This window comes from Podarcis melisellensis (genome assembly GCF_964234715.1).
Source record: "Podarcis melisellensis genome assembly, chromosome: 9".
NCBI classification, from domain to species: domain Eukaryota; kingdom Metazoa; phylum Chordata; class Lepidosauria; order Squamata; family Lacertidae; genus Podarcis; species Podarcis melisellensis.
The window spans coordinates 28,334,089-28,355,644 of record NC_138541.1 but is presented as its reverse complement, the minus strand read 5'-3'; the positions used below and the strand labels follow the sequence as shown (position 1 = coordinate 28,355,644).

At 40.0% G+C, this 21,556-nt stretch overlaps 2 protein-coding genes across 3 annotated transcripts in view; one reads left to right on the top strand and one right to left on the bottom strand.

The window, feature by feature from the left end:
- NDNF (neuron derived neurotrophic factor) overlaps nt 1-3,670 on the top strand; it is a 35,781-nt gene extending 32,111 nt beyond the window's left edge. For both annotated transcript variants that reach the window (XM_081926295.1, XM_081926294.1), the window contains exons 3-4: nt 458-582; nt 1,132-3,670. In XM_081926295.1, coding sequence (XP_081782421.1) covers nt 458-582; nt 1,132-2,525 — 1,519 coding nt within the window. In that variant the 3' untranslated portion in view covers nt 2,526-3,670. The remainder of the gene's footprint in view (nt 1-457; nt 583-1,131) is intronic.
- LOC309377774 (dynein light chain roadblock-type 2) overlaps nt 1-21,556 on the bottom strand; it is a 384,929-nt gene that overhangs the window by 154,034 nt on the left and 209,339 nt on the right. The gene's annotated exons all lie outside the window — the stretch shown is intronic.

Here is a 21,556-nt window from a genome sequence, read left to right as displayed (position 1 = left end):
AGCAACAGAAATGGGTCCAGGAGCACCCCCAAGCTACGTACCTGCTCCTTTAGAGGGAACATAACCCCCTCAAGAACCAGCAGTCTCCCATTCATCCAGTCTAGGGAACCACCCACTAACAGTGGCTGAGTCTTATATGGATGGAGTTTCAGTTTATTGACTCTCATCCAGGCCATTATCGAGGCCAGACACCAGTCCAGCACATCCACTGCCATAACCGCAGATGTAGAGGAGAAATAGAGCTGTGTGACATCAATATACTGCTGACAACACAATCCAAAACCTCAGCGACCCCACTCAGATATGTCACATTAAGCTTAAATAAAAGCCCTAAGGAAACTATGAAATGCCAGGGTTTGCTAATTGATTGTCTTTATGGAAGGATGTGAAATATACATCCATTTATTTTGATTGGAAGGTACTGAAAAATTTAATGGATTTGTTCATCTTTCCCTAGGTTTTTTTTTGTAGTTGAAGAAGATAACACACCCTTAGCAGTTACAGTAACACCTTGTGATGCTCCTTTGGAATGGAAGCTGAGTCTACAGGAGCTTCCAGAAGAGTCCAGTGGAGATGGCTCAGGTAAATTTCAGATAAAATTCTATTTTTTTATTTCAGATATGAATCAGTGTGACTGTCTTAAAGGAATCCTGAACAGTTGTGTGTTAGAATTAGTTTGATAAATTAGACTCTGCTACATAGAATGGTTGCTTGTATGAATAGGGCTTGTAATAGCAAAATAATGCATTAACATTATCACACTCCCTCTCTAACTCTCTTTCTCACGCACATTATGCAGTTTATAAAGAGAACAGGGATGGGAACATTGAAAGATGGTTAAATATGAATCCAGCAGAGAACTAAGCTTCAGTAAACAAAAGTTTAGTCTTAAATGCCCTTAAATCTTCTTACTTAAGCTGCAGAATATAGTAATTTCTTCTTCTATATATGAATGCAATATAGCAATAAAATTGCAGTGTTACTTATTCAAAAGTTGAATGGATTGCAAACCATAAACCATATTGTTTTGTGATTAGGTTTCCACCAAGCAATCATTTATTTTAGTACTTAAACATATATGTTTCCTCTGAGACTACCTTTCCTAAAAAAATCCCTATGTGTGTCTTCTAGGTGAACCTGAGCCACTTGAACAGCAGAAACAACAGATTCTCAATGAAGAAGGTACAGAGCTGTTCTCCTACAGAGGAAACGATGTTGAGTATTTTGTGTCCTCCAGTTCACCTTCTGGGTTGTACCAGCTGGAACTCCTGTCAACAGAGAAAGACACGCACTTTAAAGTGTACGCCACAACAACTCCAGAATCAGATCAACCATATCCTGAACTACCTTACGACCCAAGAGTTGATGTCACTTCTCTTGGCCGCACAACTGTCACTTTGGCATGGAAACCAAGCCCTACAGCTTCGTTACTGAAACAACCTATGCAATATTGTGTGGTCATTAATAAAGAGCACAATTTCAAAAGCCTCTGTGCTGTTGAAGCTAAGCAGAGTGCTGATGATGCCTTTATGAGAGCTCCCAAGCCTGGTCTGGACTTCAGCCCCTTTGACTTTGCCCATTTTGGGTTTTCATCCAACAGTAATTCTGGGAAAGAGCGCAGCTTCTTAAAGTCATCATCAAAGTTTGGGCGACAGGTCTATTCAAAGCCTAGAGTTGACCTTGAAAAGATATGCATTGGGAACAAGAACATCTTTACTGTGTCTGACCTGAAACCTGATACACAGTACTACTTTGACATATTTGCCGTGAATGTCAACACCAATATGAGTACTGCCTATGTTGGCACTTTCGAAAGAACCAAAGAAGAGGCTAAGCAGAAAACAGTTGATCTCAAAGATGGGAAAGTTACAGACGTGTTTGTCAAGAGAAAAGGCTCTAAATTTTTGCGGTTTGCTCCTGTTTCATCACACCAAAAGGTTACATTTTTTGTCCATTCATGCCTCGATGCTGTACAGATCCAAGTCAGAAGAGATGGTAAACTTCTGTTGTCTCAAAATGTTGAAGGCGTCCGTCAGTTCCAACTTAGAGGAAAGCCAAAAGCTAAATACCTCATTCGACTGAAAGGAAATAAGAGAGGTGCTTCCATGCTGAAGATTTTGGCTACTACAAGGCCTAATAAACAGTCATTTCCATCTCTTCCTGAGGACACACGAATTAAAGCCTTTGATAAACTTCGCACGTGTTCTTCAGTCACAGTTGCATGGCTAGGTACACAGGAAAGGAACAAATTTTGCATATACAGAAAGGAAGTGGATGACAACTATAATGAGGAACAAAAGAAAAGAGAACAAAATCAGTGCCTGGGGCCAGACTTGAGGAAGAAATCAGAAAAAGTCCTCTGTAAATATTTCCACAGCCAAAACTTACAAAAAGCAGTTACCACAGAGACAATTAAAGGTCTACAGCCTGGCAAATCCTACCTTCTGGATGTTTATGTCATAGGACATGGAGGGCACTCCGTCAAGTATCAAAGTAAAATTGTGAAAACAAGGAAATTCTGTTAGTGGCACTTCTCATGTTGAAATCAGCAGAACATTAAGCATATGGACTGACTACTTACACAGCAGAGGAGTTGTGAACTGTATTGGTACTATATAGAGAAGATATTAACATCTATATTTATGTTTACAAGAGCAGATGAAGGGACTGAGGCTGGTGCTCTTTGTTGGTATCAGACAGTTGCATTATCATGCGTCTGGTGGTCCAAGTTCAGCGCTCAGTAGATAATGAAAGTAGCAGGAAATATTGAAGGAACTGCCTTTTTCGCTTCCATATTGCATGAAGTGCTTCTAAATTATTTTATTACTTCAAAGGCTAAGAAAAGTCATTCAGTTACCTTATTCTTATGCACAGACACAGAAACAAAACTCCCACACAACCTCTATCTCTTAGTAGGCTATAGGGTCATGTAAATTATTTTATAAAGTCTTGTTTGAAATGTCTATGTTTCCATGATTGTAAACTATTAAAATATCTTCCCCCTCTTAAAACACAGATCTAAACTAAGTATTAACTGGACTACGCAGAAGTCAGTTTTATTGCTAATGTAAATTCCTATCTCGTAAATTTTAAATGTTTAAATACTGTATGTATTTCATGTACAAAATTGTCAGACATTATATTCCTGTACATAAAATTTAAATATTAGATTATATGTTCCTTCTCATCCATTCCAATGCATTTTGAGCATCATTAATTAATAAATTTGTAAAACTTTTATATCTGAAATCTATTTCAGCTACTAGCATCCTGAAAATGGAAGCTTTTACAAATGGAGGCTTTTACAAATAATAGGATCAATCATTTTGTATAAGTATTAGGAGTAAAATAATCTAGTAATGCTTAAAGTGTTTGGGGTTGGTAGATTCCTTTCTTCTTTAACTTATAATAATAACACAACAATTACTTGCCCTTATACACTGGGCAAAATCCAGAGTATATAATCAACTCAATTTTGATTGAACACAATTCAATTTATGTCTTTTTATTTTCAATTTTGGATTGTACCTAGTAGCTTATACTCTGAAGGTCAATTTGTTGATGCAATACACAAGTGAAGGTTAGGCAAAACTGCATTTTATAACTGTTTTATTTTTTGCATTTCCACAGAAATCAGTTTGATTAAAATTAACATGTTTGTGGATCATAACCCTTTTTGTTTTCATTTATTTTTCTAAAAAATAGTTCCAACATCTGCTTTTTGAAACATTTTAGAATAAATGGCTTAGAATTAAGTCTCATTGGGACTTACTCCCAGGTAAGTGAATATAGGATTGCAGACTGAAACCTAGGAGCATTTACATGGCAGAAAAATTGTCTGGATTCAATAAGTTGCACTTCTGAGTATTTTGTGTGTGTTTTGTAAATTAGACAACTTTACCTTAATTCAATGGGACGCAGGTGGCGCTGTGGGTTAAAGCCTCAGCGCCTAGGACTTGCCGATTGAAAGGTCGGCGGTTCGAATCCCTGCGGCGGGGTGCGCTCCCGCTGCTCGGTCCCAGCGCCTGCCAACCTAGCAGTTCGAAAGCACCTCCGGGTGCAAGTAGATAAATAGGGACCGCTTACTAGCGGGAAGGTAAACGGTGTTTCCGTGTGCGGCTCTGGCTTGCCAGAGCAGCGATGTCACGCTGGCCACGTGACCCGGAAGTGTCTTCGGACAGCGCTGGCCCCTGGCCTCTTGAGTGAGATGGGCGCACAACCCCAGAGTCTGGCAAGACTGGCCCGTACGGGCAGGGGTACCTTTACCTTTACTTTACCTTAATTCAAACTTTTGTCATTCAAATACCTTAAATGTAATAGAGTTTTGAGCTATTATGTGTTATATATTTCTTAGTAATGAAATATTTAAGTTAAAATTAGATACAAATTTGGGGGTTGTAACCCTTCAAGTGTTTACTTGTGAATTAGATTTCAGTCATACCAATTACAATTTCATAATTAACTTGAGCTTGATGTGCCAAGCTTTTAAATCCCATTTATTTCAGTGAGACAATTAAGCTCACCTTATATATTATTTTCCATTGGTTTAAATGCACTTCACTGTGGCTGAAATACGCCATTTTTTATCGACATTTAACAAGAATTATGATTTGGATCCAGGAGCGTTTAGTGTGAGGATTTTATTAAGTATTGTGGGGTTCAAAAAGTAGTTCTGAAAAGAAGAGCAGGTACAAATTCATAAAGTCAAGAAAAATATCAAAGCAACTTGAACACATCCCCATATACTGAATTGCAAAAAGCAAAATCTTTGTAAACCATTCTGAGGGTCCCTCCCCTCACCCACCCACAATCAAGCAGTGTATAAATTATATGAAATAAATAAATTTAGAAATCTTGACTAAGGTGAGCAGCTACCATTTTTCTAATAGTTAATGTCCTTTCTAAACTTAAGTAAAGGTGCAATTTTTGAACCGTCCTGAGATCTGCGGATGAAGGGTGCTATACAAATTAAATAAATCAATAAATCAACACTTTATAGTCACTGGGAACCATAAACCTTGTCTAGCTAGGTTGTGTCAAGCCATTACAAGTGGTCTTCAGTCATCTGAAACTGTACATCTCAAAAGTGTAGTAGGCATGAAGTTTTTTCCTTGCTGGCCTCCTTCTTATAACTTAGATTCCAGCTGCAGTTATGAATTGCTGGGAAGGAAGGATATATTGGTTTTCAGAATCAGCCCTTGCTGCCAAAGTAGCAAGCACTTCACTTTATCACGTTGATATCATATCTGATTGCTGTGGTTATCATGTGTGACATCTGGTGTAAATACTAGAATCATGTAAATGGAATTCCAGTCCCTTGAAGTCTGTGGCAAATTTCCCATTAACTTTAATAGCGCCAAAGTCTTACCCATGGATTTCATCACTGGGAATGAGCTCAGTATCTGAACATGCTCCAGTTCGTCTTCGGGAATGAGTTCAGTTTTCGAACATACACATTGCAGCCAGGATGTGACATACGGTTTCTATAAAGCTTATAATGGTCAATAGGGCACTTTTCAAATAAAAGGGAAATGACTGTGACGTTTAAACAGTTTTTATTAAGCAATCTTGCTGTTGAGGGTTTCAAGCCACTACAATTTTGCTGGGAAGATGGTTTCACATGGCGTACAATATGAGTTGCATGCAAAGTCTGCTGTGGGGTTCGGACTGGTGTGGTTAAAATGAATCAGTTTCTACAACCCACAGCACATAAGGCAGGAACAGGTCAGTTTCACATTTGGTTACCTTGGACTTGACAAACACACATAATCAAATGATGGAATTCCCTACTGCAAGATGCAATGATAGCCACAAACTTAGATGAATTAGACCAATTCAGAAGTCACAGTGGTTTCCATTGACAACTATAGGTCTACGCCATTAGTTCCTGTCTGTTAGTTGCTTGAGCCTGTTCCTCAGGTACAGTATGGTTCAGCCAATGTCCTCTCCACCACTCCACCTTGTTCATGGCTTGGTGTCCATGTCTTGGTGGTGTTATGAATAATGGAGGGGCCTACATGCACCTATTCATATGCACATTCCAGCTTCCATAGCTTAAGTTAAAAGCATTGCCCTCCCCAGCTAATATCAATTGCTGCAAATCAAATGAAACCAATAGCAATTACTGCAAATGAAAAGAATAGAGACTATGAGCAGCTTCAGTTGGCAAGGTTGGTACAGTGCAAACAACCTGGCAGAACCAACGCAGTGGTCCGCACTGACCTTGCCACCTCCCCGTAAGCAGCAGTGACATGACCAACTTAAGTTCAGGTGAGTGCCAGAACACCCAACCTTGCATCTGCTATTGCCAAAACACTGAGGGCACCGGTTTGAGGAAAGCTTATCTGCAGCCTTACATTTTCAAGTTTTATGTGCATAAGAGAAAACGGCCCATGAATTAGAAAAGCATAAGGATGGTTATGAAAGCAGTTTTGATTATATATAGATTAATAATGGCATCATTACTTCATTTGTTGTAGTTCAAAAATCATTACCATAGATCAATAGATTGTTTCCCCCATAGCAAATATTTGTACTGAATCCAGCACATGTGATGGGAGATCTTCCAAGTTTTCTCTGAGTTTCCTTTTAGTATATAACTTGGCAGAACTTCTAATATTTATAGCTGACCATAGCGCAGTAGTGCAAATGTCTTCTTTTTCTTCATATCTGTAGTTATTTAGTGATGAGATATTGTGAAGGTTGGACAATTGACCAAGAATCAATAACGCTTGGCTCTAATGAAACTAGCAGTGGTGAAGTATGCACCTTTTTGGCAATAAAAAGGGTCTTTCAAGGCAGTTCCCTTTTGTGTGCATATATAGGTTGCTATTGTGTGTGTGTGTGTGTGTCTAATTGAACTCAATAGGACATATGTCTGAGCAGACATGCATGGGGTCGCACTCAATCTCATTTATGTTGCAAACTTTGCCTGAGGTTGCCTCCAGACTCACTATTTTGTGGGAAGGGCTCAAGTGCATATCAGAACTTTAGGTTTGCACAGAGTCAATTGAAGTGTTTTGTTGTCCTAGCACAAGAAATCCCCCTTTTTTTAAAAAAAAAAAGTGTAGAATTTTTGCAGCTTAGAAAGGGACAGGGAAATGCATTTAAAAGTGTGGGTTAAGCAAATGATTAATGGAAGGCTTATAAACATCCCACAACCCAAGTAAGATGAATGCTAATTGTCTCCCAGCCTCCCAGCAAACAAATCAGAATGAATGCTCAATAAAGACTGGACATAGTCTAACTATTGTGTAAGCTTTGTGCAAGCAAATCCAGATACTGTAAATGCTGAATGAACAGGTTGCCTGGACAAGTCCTTAAGAGTTCATTTCATTTAATCCTCACAGTACTCTTATTAAGTATGTTAAGCTGATAAAGAATTACTGGCCCAAACTTACATGGTAAACTTCATGGTTAAACAAAAATCTGGACCCACTTCCTTGATCTACACCCAACACTTTAGCCTCAATATCATGGTAGCTTTAATTTGTTAAGGGAGAACAAGGTAATAATCTTAATCCAGTTTCTACCGTTGAGCAATCACATTTTTCCAGCCCTGATTTTCCAGCACAATATTTAATTTCTGGGGAAATTAATATTTTATTTGTTAAAATGAAAAGCAATCATTTAAGGGGGGACTATTAATATGGAAAAATGAAATTCAAGTGTGATTCAGTATCCTATTTGAAAATGTATAGTTCAAATTAACCTGTAAATCAAATATATTACAATCATTCTTAACATACTAATGCAACTGATCACCCATTAATTTATCTGTCCCCATTTTTTTAGTTGCTGTATTGTAAGTAACATCTCCATGAACATCAATCAATAAGTAATCCTGTCACAATGAGTCGTCACAGAAAAAACTGTAAGCAATTCCATAATTAATATATCTTAAGCATCCTTATACAGTGAGCATCACAAACAGCAGGAGTCAATCTATTTCATCTGTGTATAATTCATCACTATTTAATAAGAGTAATCCCAAACAGCACTTCTTTTACATCAAAATATGTTGATAGCAACATTTGGCAATGAAAGTATGCGTTTTTGCCAAGGTCCTCCCTAAAACAATGCAATTTCTCTACCAAATAATGTTACCAAGAATTCAGATGTTATTACCAAGCGTGTTGTGACTGCGTAAATGTGCAGGACATGGTTAAGTGCCAAATCCCAATAGGTATTGGTGTGCCCTTAAGATAATGCTCTTCAGGTCCCCCTCTCCAAGTATCTCCACCTCCTTCTCCTCACTGTTGCTGCTCTCCATTCACTTGCCCTGCTGTTTGGTGCCCAATATGCAGGTCCACCCAGAAGGCGAGGGAAAGGTGACTAGAGACTGCTGCTTCTCCTCCTCACTCCTGCCACTGCTTACTCACTTGGAGGGGGAAAGTTAACAAGAGTGAGACCCATAAGGAGGTGGAGCAGCATCAGGGGATGTTGGCATTGTCAATGGACCCACTGCTTGGCCTGTGGCAATTGTGGGGGGACATTTGTGGGGCTTGCAGGGGAGTCACAAAAGATCTGTGAGTCACAATCTGCTCATATTTCATCTAGGAATTCAATTCCAATAGAGAGTTTTATATAAGAACATTGAAAGCTTTCGGAATTGTGTATGAGTATATTTTACTCATCATATTCAGATGCACGGCTTTTAACAACAGCAGCAGATCTCTGTGAAAGTTACATTGCATTTTCTAAGAATGCGCTGAATTCTTAAATATTATTTCTAGTCATCATTTGGTGACCAAAACAACCACTGAACACCATTTGTCTTCTCAATTTCCTCCTTTTACAGTGGAAGCATTCTTGGAGGTCACAGTTAAAATGCATACAGAAATTCCCGGGGCTTGCAAAGAAAATATTTGATAAGCCTCGGGGTGCTGCTATTTACAGAAGGTTCATCTACCACTATGGAAAGTTAAGAAGGACAAGAGTACCTCTGAGGGATTAACTTCTTTTATAACTTCTTCAATTTCACAATGTTTGCTATTGCTTCAAATATTGTTTCTAGGCTTTGGTTAATATTGAAATAGGGCTGGGGAATGTGAAATCTCTTTGCGGTTAGCATGCCATTTGAGCAATTTGACTAGAATTCCAATACCTTTGTTTAAAACGAATATGATTCCTGAGTATAAAATGAAATCCCAAGTCCCAAGCAGGGATGGATGAATTTGTCAATTCCTCTTTCTTTCAGTTTTCTCACTTTTCCAATCTTATTTGGTTGGGTATATAAAAGGTGAAACAATATTTGACTACCTTTAACTTCATCTTGCAGCTCAACAGCAGCCAGTGCAAGTGATGGCAATTCTGCCCCACCGAGCAGTCAAGCCACTACATTTTACACTTGCTGCATCTCATGGACCTTTCAAGGCATAAGAACAGCAGCAGAAAAAGAGTAGAGGTCAATGTCAGGGATGGTTTCCCCAGGATAACTGGTCATCTAAGCAAGCTATTGAGCTTGGGGTTATTTTAGATCATTTGAATGCATGCATACAGAACAAAAGTTTGTCAGCATTTGAACATAGGAAAAAATAGATAGAAAGTGCTTAGATTTTTTTTTAAAGTTTGTTTCTATAACATTTCATTCTGTTTACTTGTTCTCTCTAGCTATTGTTTCATTCTGTGCTTTAGTATGCAAACAACACCATCAACCAATTTTGGCTATGTATTTTAATTCTAGTGATTCTTACTATTTTCCCTCCTATTCCTACGATTCCTCCCCCCCCCCAAGTATTCTAATGTTTATTATTGTTCTTGCGAAAAGCCTTTCATTACTCTTCTTTGGCTACAACACAGATTTTACAGGACATTTAATAGCTTGGGACAAAAGCAAATGTCTGCTTCGGTTAACAAGTGGGACAACTTGGAAACTATTCAGCTTCCTCCACAAAGCAGTCTTTAAAGTGGTTTATAAACATCCAGTGTCAGTCCAGCTTGTGTTGCAAATTCATGCTTTGCATGAAATAATAAAATATTTTGGTCCCAGATTGTCATTCCACATTTCAAGTATGCATCATCTATCCACGGTTATGAGTATGGCTGCATTTAGCCCAGAGTTGCGCAAGCAACTTGTATTGACGTCCTTTTGACATCCAGGATTCGAGAAAAAAATCATTGCTTTTTATAAAACTCCAATAATGTCAAACAAATTCTGAAGACTTGAGTTTAATGCATCTGGTGCAAAGGACTGATAGTCATACAAAGAACCTGAATAAGAGAAATAGATGGATTTAAGAAACTGCGTAAGTCCATGAAGCACTTTTGCAATCTGCTTAAGGATTCACCAATGGAAAAAGACAGAGGGGGAAAGAGATAGCCAAACATTGTGGGACTTTATAAATAACCATAAGTCACTTACGTGCTGCAAGAAAGGAAGTGGAATGGTAGCATGTATTAGAGCTACAGCATGTGTTAATCAGCCATGGGACTACCACTAAATATAGTGGCTCATTGATATAAAGTAATGAACAATTCCCCCCAATATCCCTTATGGCCATAATCGCCACTCATGAAGGACAGGGCTTCCCTTCGACTGGACAGAGCAGGCTTTTCCTTGAGGCAAAGTGAGATGACACTGCCCAGCTGGACTGGCAAATGCTGGGGGGGGGGGTTAACAGCTGACTGCTCTTCCTTAGGTCCCCTGATCATTTCCCTCTGTTGGAAGGTGCAGCTATGTAAGCCACATGGCATTACTGGCCTTATTATTATTATTATTATTATTATTATTATTATTATTATTATTATCATCCCATCTGGCTGGGTTTTCCCAGCCACTTTGGGTGGTTTACAGCATATCTAAAAACATAATAGAAACATCAAGTGTTAAAAACCTCCTGATACAGAGCTGCCTTCAGATGTCTTCTAAAAGTTGTATCTAAAAGTTTATCTCCTTGACATCTGAAGGGAGAGTATTCCACAGGGAGGGCGCCACTACCAAAAATCCCCTCTGCCTGGTTCCCTGTAACTTTGCTTCTCACAGCGAGAAAACCAGCAAAAGACCCTCAGAGAAGGACCTCAGTGTCCTGGCTGAGCAACGGGGTTGGAGACGCTCCTTCAGGTATACTGGGCCAAGGCCACAAACCAACTTGCTGCCTTAGGTATAAGAGAAGGCTATTGCATCCAGTGATGGAGGAATCCTCTCCGGCACCTGGGGCGGGATGCCGAGGGGGGGGGTGTTAACCACCCTGTGACAAGGTGCGGCATCCTGTATGGAGTGCGCATGTGCGGCAGCCCGTACGGTCCCGTGCGAGAGGCAGCCCATACGGTTGCCATGCAAGCAGAGCCCATACTGACTGCACAGCTGAGGGGAGGCAGGGGCCATCTTATCACACACACTCCAGAGTGGCAGCCAGGGTGGCCTGCCCACTCCACCCCCCACTTCGTACACCCCTGTTTGCATCACCAGCGTTGAATAAAATTAAACTGCTAGTTGTGTGAGTCAGCTTCTATTCATGGAATAGGAATGGCCATCCTCCTTTGCCTCAGGCCGCAAAATGTCTTGGACAGGCCCTGGGACAGAGCAAGGCAACCTTCTCAGGCATCTGACTGTATCACAAGAATAGAGCAAATTGCTAACTATTTGATTTATGATTAGTGTATTTTTATCTGCAGGGGAAGGGGAAGAGGTGCTTGGAAGTTTTTCTGCCCCAAGTGCCAAAATAACTTGACAGGCTTTGGTAACTGGGCACCTTGAGATGAGGAAAGGGAGGAACAATGTTCTGCTACTCCTGAGGCAGCAAAATTATTTTGGGTTAGCCTTGCTGATGGGAGGGATACATTCCTATTTCTTCTGCTATTGCTATTCATTCACATGAGTGCTCTTTTCCTTTCCATGACAAAAAATAATAAATAGATATGGGAAAGATTTATACCTATGGCTATTTGGGAATTAAGACACTGTTATTATAAGCCACACCTCTTTCTCCTTTGGGTCATATATTATGTGTTGTAGGCCAATGGGTGTGTCATTCAGCCTCTCTCCGCACCCCTTCTTGTGAAACAAAATGACTGGATTTCACTTTTCTTCTGCTTTTTAGAAGCTTGTTATGGGCAATTGAGAAAACAATAGAATAAACACAAATACCATCTGTTTCCAGCCTCCCTCAACTGCATTGTAATGAGTCTGGGGAGATGTTATTTCTGGGTCTTAAACATTCAGTCATGCTTCTTTTAAGGAGTCGCTACTTAGCAGGGCATTAAGTTATGCAACTGAGTTCAAATCCCCAAGCTTGAATGTTCAAGAACCATACATTGTATTTCTAAAAATGGTAAGAGTCACTTAAAGATGGATGTTAGAAAACAATCCCATTTAATTAATTTTTTTAAATGGAGATTTTCTTACTGCATCTAAGTAATGTTTGAAATACCTCTCAATAGCAGACATTATTATTAATAGTATTTATTATTGTTGTTAATAATAACACATTTCAAGATGAAATCAAGCCTTTTCTGTGTAGTACTATTAATTCAACTAATATATACTGATTTATTACACATGTGTCAAAGATGCTCATTGGCTGCACAGCAGAGTTTGACCCAGAAACTAACTATGCTGGCAAATGTTCACAAACCCTCAAAAGTGTCTGATGGCCTTAGATCAGAGCCCTCCCAGCCGCTAGGCAAGGTGAAGCTGTTGCCGCAGGTAGCACGTCCCCAGGTACCCTGCCTGACCTACTGCTTCCACTATCAGCAGAGAAGCACCGCTGCCATCAGTGTCAATCTTGTGCAAGACAGTTTCCATTTTGTGTGAGATCTCACCCCAAATCGGCATGATCTTGCCCATAATTGGTGCCAATAGTGGTGGTGCTTCTCCGCCAGCAGTGGATGTGGCAGGGCATGCAGTGGCAGCAGTTAGGTGGTGGCAGGAGTGGCGACAGCGGCAGAACAAAGCAGCACTTCCTGTTTCACATCAAGTGGCGAAATGGGATGCCCCACCCCTGTCTCAAAATGTGCTCCTTAGCACAGTCACTGGCCTCCCTCCTGCAACCCACCAGCAGTGTGGGGTGGGGAGGCTATGTACTTTTGTGGTCATATCCTGCTTGTGGACTTCCTATGAGCCTCTGTTTGGCTACTGTAAGAATGGGCTTAATGGGCTTGGGCTCTGATACAACCCATCTCATATTCTTATGGTCCAGAGTGGGGGACCCCACTGCTTTCTTTTGAGTTAAAAAAAACACCTCACATACAGGCTACATATTAAATGTAACAAGTAGACTCTCAGTCTTGGAATCACTGCTGCTGGAGTCTTTCATAGCCTTGAACAGGGCATGGGTAGCACATGCAATGTTCCTTTCCTTGCAGTGTTGTGGCTGCTTTGATGGTTCAAGTGTTCTCTTTAACTGTTTGAAAAGAAACCTCGATGCCAAAAACTGTTTCTTCTCCTGCAAATGAAATAAGCAGAAACCCCCCTTTCAAAGAGGCCACAGGCATCTGCCTACAACCCTATTAAATCCTGTAACAGTACATATGTCTGAAGGGGTGTGTATGTGTGTGTTTTATTAGTACGCAGATTAATTTTTGACTATGCAACTCATCTTCTTTGGAGTTTGAAGCCTATAAACTTTGCTTCAAAAGCTTGCCATTCTGAAATAATCTTCTTCATGAAATTGATCCTATTTGGCATTCGTCGTTACTCCTCGGCATTGCACAGTGACGAAGAGAAGCCCTCAGCCAAAAACTTTGCAAGTAGCTGTGTCCATGTGGTCTGCACTGCTGCAAAGGAATTTAAGAATAGTTAAGGAATTTGTCGTCTATTAATAAGAACGGGAAGCCAGCAATGGGTTAAATGGATTATTCGGCCGACAAGCTAACACTTCCCTTCATTTGGCCTTGGTGAGGTGAAATGGTGAGTTTTCATAAATCAGAGCATGAACAGTGATTTTCATAAAGGTCTCAACAAACGTGATGTAGCTGCTGTGAAATTTGCCAAAGCAGACTTTCGCTTTGGGGTAGATTTTGAACACCATGTCTTGAGTGTTTTTGCTCAAGCTATAAGCCATATGTCTGCATGAGCTATTAACAATAAAGATGAGGCCAATTGCTCCTAAAGGTAAATGTTTAATTCATGGCACACACCTGGGTGTAGCACTCATGCTAATAGGAGGAGTGAAATATTAATAACTCTAACAGACAGTTGCATTTGGCACAATTACATTTCCCCTTCTAAAGAAGACTCTGCCAGATTTTCCAGTGCATCAGTCCACATTCTCTTTCTGAGGCCAACATTTCCTCAAGAAGCATTGAAAAATAGGCATGTTTTAAATTTAGATCTAACATAATTGCATCATTTTAGCCTTGATAAGTGATATGTTTTGTTCAAGCCGCTACTCCTCATCCCCTTTCCCAATCTAGTGCCAACCAGATGGTTTGGACAACAGCTCCCATCATCCTTGACCATTGGCCAGGCCGGCTGGGCTCCCAAACCACAAAAACATTGATTCAAGGCACAGACCTTCATAATTTTTACATAAGTTGACAAAAAAAGCCACCAACAAGTCCCAGGATACATCTGTAGACACAGAGAGCTGGTGATTTTGAGGAAATCTCTTCAGGGTCCAAAAGGATCCTCATGAGGATCCAAAAGGATTCATGTCTCCCATTCACATTTTTGTGCTACTGGATTTCTGATTTTTATGGTTCAGTCAATGGAGACAGATGTAGTCTTGCTCTTGGTTTTTGAGGGGAGAGGGTAATCCTGGGGGAAAACTATGTAGTTTCAAAAAGATCCATTTACTGGAACCAACTTCTCTTTCTTTCTGGTACTTCTTTTTCTCACACTGGGCCCCCTCTCCTTCTCTTTTTCTCTTCTCTTCCCCCCAACCTCTCTTGGCTTTCCCTCCTATAGATCCAATCAATTCATTGTCTCTTTCTTTTTTCCAGTCCCGCTGTTGCCTTTTGGTTATTTTTTTATTTTTAAAATATTTTATTTTTATTAACACACATTTCACAGTACAGAACAACCCTCTCCTCATCTTGTAGATGAGGCAAGGAAAGTCTAAAGTAAAAACCATTAATCTGTCAGTACAACCCACTAGGAAGTATCATAATTAAGTCCACAATATTCATAGCAGCCAGAAAGTGTTGTATGCTGCTAGGAGAGGTCTTTGTATTTCATCTTTGTTTGCATAAACAGTAAAAGAGTGCCAATCTGCCACAAAAGAATCTTTATATTTCCTTCTTTAAGCTAGCCATAGATTATTTTTTAATTTTTCCACCAAACTGACTCACCAAACCATCTTATACCAATTAGCTAAAGTGGTGCTCTTTAGATCCTTCCAATATTGAGCAACAACTAGCTGGGCAACTGCAAGAAGGTAACCCATTGTTGTTTTGAAAAATGGTTAACGGGGGCAGCTCCAGAGATTTCAGTGCTTGCTGTCCAGTCATTTTAGCAATTTCTCCAAATACCAAAACTGCAACACATTTTCCATAAGTCCAGTACATATGCTGGAACGACCCTGGTTCCTAACATTTGCTCCACAATAGTCTCAAATTAGATATCTTCATTTGAAACAATTTCATTGGCGTCATATGCCATTTTTGCTCATTTTCAAATGCTTGTCCCCTCACACTAGATTATCCCGATTTAAATGAGAACTTTAACCACATGGAATTTCAACAATTGTCCTAAATAAAAATATTCCGGCCTGACTCCCACATCCATTTCAGACCCTTTGAAGAGCCAATAGCAATGCCAAAAAGTAAATTATGAATACAGGACACCAGCATGAGGGCTTGCTGTTTAATATGCTCCTTGACGCCACTTAACACACTTGCGTATATTAAAGCACCATGATAATAAATATATTGTTCTGAGTTGTGGAAGGTCAATCTGGATGAAACCCTGGGCGCCCTTCCAAATGTGAGATCCTGCATCTGTGTGGGTAGAATGTATAAGAGGAAGCTTGGCATTCTTTGCCAAGTAATGCCTTTGATGAGCTAGTTAGCTAGTGCATTTAACATGTCCAATGAAGTTGCTCTATGCCATGGAAACAAATTGGTGGCTCTTTCCCTCACTCCCCTTACCAGGCTGGATGTCCTGTGATCCTAGATAGAAGAACAATAGCCAGAGTTGCCAGAGGATGGATGCTGTAAGTTGTGGAGACAGAAGTATGGCTTGTTCTGTGCTGTGCTTTGGTACTCCCCTGGAAACCTAATGGGGAAGCAATATCTAAGGAAGTGTTAATGCTGGGAGTCCTTCCATCCTCCAACCATGCTCAGGTTGTATATCTGTGTAAATAAAACCATATATCTTCAAGATCCCACAGTCTCCACTGGTCTTCATTCCAAGGAAACCAAGCCCTGGAAAAGTGTCAGCACCCCTACAGCACCATTTTCAATTATGGCTATGACACCATTAATACAGTGCACAGGGAAGTATTATTTCCACACCATGAGAGCCATTGCTTTGCAGAAACTGACAGAAGACAGCACAAGTGTGCCTTGTGTTTTTGACCAAGCTTTTTGCACCATGTTTTATTTTAAAAGTTTTCTGTTGGTGGAAGCGAGCAAGCTTCTGTAGCTTCAGACTGACTAGAGTTTTGCAGGGCATTGGTTCCAGCCAAAGAGCAATATAACTCAATTTTCCACAAACCATTTTAATCTGATTTTCATTTAAGCAGTCAATCCACAGTTAGACCAAGAATCTGCCAACAATCTGAAACAATATGATAAACAAAAATTGGAACAAATGTTCGCACTGTATAAGTAGTATACAAAAGTCATAATTAAATCTCACGAGTTTAATGTTGATGCACTTTTCAAAACAAACTTTTAAGAGAAAAAATCTGTTACTTGTAGATGACAGTACCTAAACTATTTTCTTTCTCGGGTTGATGGAATTTCCACAGGGGACTCTGCAATTAGTTTTTGAATTGCATATGTCTGTAAATAATCTGGAAGTACATCATTGATCAGAGAGTACTTTCAGCTTCAAAACAGTTTCCTTCAGTTTTATGTGGAGCATTAAGTGTTCAAAAGTAATGTATCCCAGACAAAAAGTCACTTAATGTCACTTGTGAAAGCTGCTTAAAATTCCAAGCCATTGGCAACAAAGTATTGTTCAATTAAAACAGGATATTCTTATTTAATCTACTGCCTTCATTTCAGTTTGTTCTGTATTCAACAGATGGGAATAAGTCTAATTGAACTCAGCCTAAAGCTGGAATCCTTAACATGATCATTTGGGACTGGAAGTAAATTCCATCAGCATTGGTGGAATTTATTTCTAAATGAATAGGTCTTAGCGTATGGTATACGTCTGCTTAACTGCAAGCTTAACTGCAAGCAAGCGCTCTTTATTGATGGCTGTAGTCAGCTGACTGAGGGTGGTGCGAGTGGCACCCATCACATGCAAGGCATAGGTGAGATACAAGGTTGGCTGCTGCCCATGGAGTATAGTCCTCACAAGCCCCTTTGTGTATCTGTTTCTCCACTGTATTCTGCCTTTGTGCAATCTCATTGCCTTGGATTTGGCAATAGAGACTGCTGTCAACCAACTAAAACTGATCCACTCTGCTGTACCAAACATTTTGTTTTTGTTTTTTTATATAATTATATTTTATTAATTTTTCCATACAATCGTGCCACATTACAATTTCTGTTAAGCTTTTAGATTTTTTGACTTCCTTAGGCTTCTCTGCCAATCATTCAAAATTTAATTTCTTTAAATACACATTTCCAAATTTTGATATTGCCTTTATACCTACCCCCCTCTTATATTTTACTTTTTTACAATATTTCTTATTTTATCACAGAGCTTCTCTAAATGCCACTAACGTTATTTTGTTATCACTTATACATTCCCAGTAATCTGTTAATTTTCCCCAGTCCTCGATGAATTTTTGATCTCGTTGATATCTAATCTTCCCAGTCAGTTTATCAAGTTCTGCATAGTCCATCAGCTTCATTCTCCAACGTTGGTAATTGTTCTTGTTTCCATTTCTGAGCCAGTAATATTCTTGCCGCTGTTACTGCATATTGGAAAATTTTATGATCCTTTCTTTTTATTTCATTGCCAACAATTCCTAAGAGAAAAGCCTCTGGTTTCTTAACAAATGTATATTTCAACATTTTTTTCAATTCATTGTATATCAACTCCCAGAAGCTGTACCAAACAGTTTGTGTCACTTTGGAATGTCATTTGTGATTCTACACTTTGATTTTCTGGTGTAGTGGCTGATCAGAATGAGCTGTACAATTTTACATTATCCATTAAAAAAAAATAAAAAAAATAAAGATATTCATTGAGCTGTGTAAACTGAAAAGCAAACAATCAATCTGTCACAAAATTCCTCTGAGGTAAACAAATACATATTTAATTGCTTGTTAATTCTCCATAACAAAGCAATTGAAGGATGGCAGGGAAAATATTTTTTTAGAGCGACAACCTAAATGGAAATGCTAATTAATGCCAAAAGGTTTGGGGAAAGCTACTTTTATCTAACAAATGCCAGCCATTTTCAAAGCTGTAGCAAGTCAAAGCTTCCAGCAAGTCAAAGTATATTAAAGGATGAGTAACATATGTTTTCAAAATCGCCAGAACTGAGGATAAAGCAAATAACACGATAGGAGGGGTGGTGGAAGAACACAACTCACTTCTCTTTTGGATGGGCTGCTTAATTTGCCATTTAATATGCCAAAGGGGCTGCTTAATTGTTTAGGCAAGTCTTCGGTTTCTTGTTAAGGATTTTAAGTTCAAAATCAGTAGCACAGCATGTGCTTTGTATTGAGCTGATTTTAACAAAATTTGCTTCCAAATATCCTGAGCTCCATCCATGCTGGCACAAGAAAAATGTTTTAGGAATGGATCACTGCCTTGCCGTGGCAAAGGGGCTTGAATAACTCAGAGAAGCTATGAACTATGCTGAGCAGGGCACCCAAGATAGACAGGTCATAGTGGAGAGTTTTGACCAAACGTGATCCACCTGGAGTAGGAACCGGCAAGCCATTCCAGTATCCCTGCCAAGAAAACTCCATGGACAAAGACAACAGGAACTGCGGGAGGCAGTGGAAGACAGGAGTGCCTGGCGTGCTCTGGTCCATGGGGTCACGAAGAGTCGGACACGACTAAACGACTAAACAACAACAACAGAAGGCTCATTTTAAAGGGCATGAAGCAATTTGGAAGAACATGATGTGGACTTCTTTGCTCCTTGCAGGAACTCTGAAATACTAATTTTCATATGCTTTTTTCTTTAATAGAACTGTTCCTGAGGAATCAGGCCTGCTGAGAGATGTGGCAAATTGAGCAATGGAGTAGGTGCCCAGGTTGTATGCTACACCCTAAACACCAACTCTTAGTATCCTTAAAAAAACACCACTTTCCTGGTATGTTTCCCATTTGCATGTTACACAAAAGGGAGCCTGAAACAGTCAAGAAAAAGAAAGAATGGCAGCACAAGGACATTGGTGGTTTCAGGTAACAGGAAATGATCTCATGTTGTAGGTAGGAGAAGAAGATGAAACAGCTAACCTCAAAGAGAGGTGATCTAAAAATGTTGAGGGAATGATGTGTGTGTGTGTGTGTGTGTGTGTGTGAGAGAGAGAGAGAGAGAGAGAGAGAGAGAGAGAGAGAGAGAACTGTCCTCAGCCAATGTGATCATAGCTTTTGTCCTTGGCATGCTACAATTTAGCCTTCCTCTGCAACAAGTGTATTCCCTTCTTCCCCTCTCCATTTCCTCCTCTTTGTCAGATGGCCAAGTGATCTAAAACGGATTTCACTTTCACCATGTTTCCCTAGCAGTTCAGTAAAATTGTGTGCATATGCATAACACAGAGAGAGGGGGTGTTAGGTTTTTCTTCTTCTTCTTGGGGGACAATACAACTCGGCACACAAGGATTATTTTCACATTTACAGAGCTATTATGTAGAGAGTTATCAGGAACACTCCTGCAATATTAAATACTGTCAGGAATATTGGCTATAATGGATGACCTGAATACTATCGAGATTCATTCTTCCTCCTCTCTAAAAAAGGAAGTTGGAAAAGGATGCATTGTGTCTGCTGCTCCTGGCCAAGCCAAACATTGTTCATCAGGATAGATGCAGGGCTGGATATCAGAAGAGGCAATTAGAAAGCTCAAAGCAGTCGGTCAGCTTGGCAAGCATCCTTCTCATTACGCCAATTGCAAGCAGATCCCCAAAGGCTCCTTTGCAGTTGCTTTACTCGGCGGTCCAGTCCTGAGCCAGTCCTGGTTCCAGTCCTGAGCTTTGGCCCTGGAACAACTGTGGTTGTGCGGGGCTCTCCAAGTGTCCCATTTACCACCCTTATAGTTGTTTACTGACCCCAATAAAACTCTGCTTGCCTTTTGCCTTGTGGTGCTGTCTTTGGGCAGGAACAATCACACTGGCAAGCGTGACACACATTTCTTCTGGGCCCAAACATGTCAACAGCAGACTGTGACAGTGGCAAAAGAGGGAGAAGCAATGAATGCAAATTTTACTTTTATACTGTTGGTTAATTCCTAAACGCAGTCACAGCTCACTCTCTGTCTTTCATCCAGGCAAGCAAGATGCATTGTGAGAGTTAAAGGACTCATCTCAGCCAGACAAAAACACCCAGGTCATTGAAGGGTGTTGCTTGGGGATAGTCCCAAAGGCCTGACAGAGCAGCCTGGAAGTCCAAACTTAGCCACCATATGCACCCTAGATTATCTATGTACATGCACCTAAACATGCCCTTTTAAAACACACCTGGGTACCACAGTCTGTATATTTGGTTAAGCCTGAAAGGGTTTGCATTTTAAGGCCAACTTGTATGCCCTTTTCCTTATCTTTTGACTTCAGAAGGAGTTACAAGGCTCTTCAAGCCCCCCAGTTGCACCAGGCGTAACTTTATCTGCGGTTGTCTCAAAATGACAGCAAAGAGAATGAAGTAATTGCACCCTTTGGTGTGCTTGAAAGGGTAGCCATGTCAAAGGAGGGCGTATGTAACAAAGCATAAGCCAAAAGAACAAATCCGGAGCAGCCTAGTAATTAAAATTATGAGATGTAAGCCTACAGCATTAAATTTAGAATTTTAAATACTACAGGTTTGTCAGTTTCTCCTCACCTCCCTTCCCCCACACTCTCTCACTTTCTCTCTCTCTCTGCCTTCCCCCAAATGCATTGTTTTTCTTTCAGCTTTATAATCAGATTTAAACAAATACATCTCCCCGCTGGGAAAAGAACAATCTTTGGCCAGCTCCAATCTGCACTTTGATAAACTGTGTATAAACGAACCCAGGAATAATACGAGCACTCTGGATTGAATTCCCATCTTAAATTAATCTGTTTAATAGAGTGAGTTCACTTTCAGGTCCCCCTGTCATTCAGAAAACTGCTAGTGGATACTATACAATATTAGGAAAATAACCAAAAGTGATTTACAGCTTGGTGTTCAAACTGGGACAAGGTATAGCATTATTCAAAATGTAATGTTCCAACTGGGTGCACTTTGTCTTTAATGATGTATTTAGTTTTACTACGTAGAGGAGTATTTGGCAAAAAGGTTTTCTTTGGGTCTCCTCCTCCTCCTCGTATGTTTTCTGACACCATTGAAGCCTGGGATTAT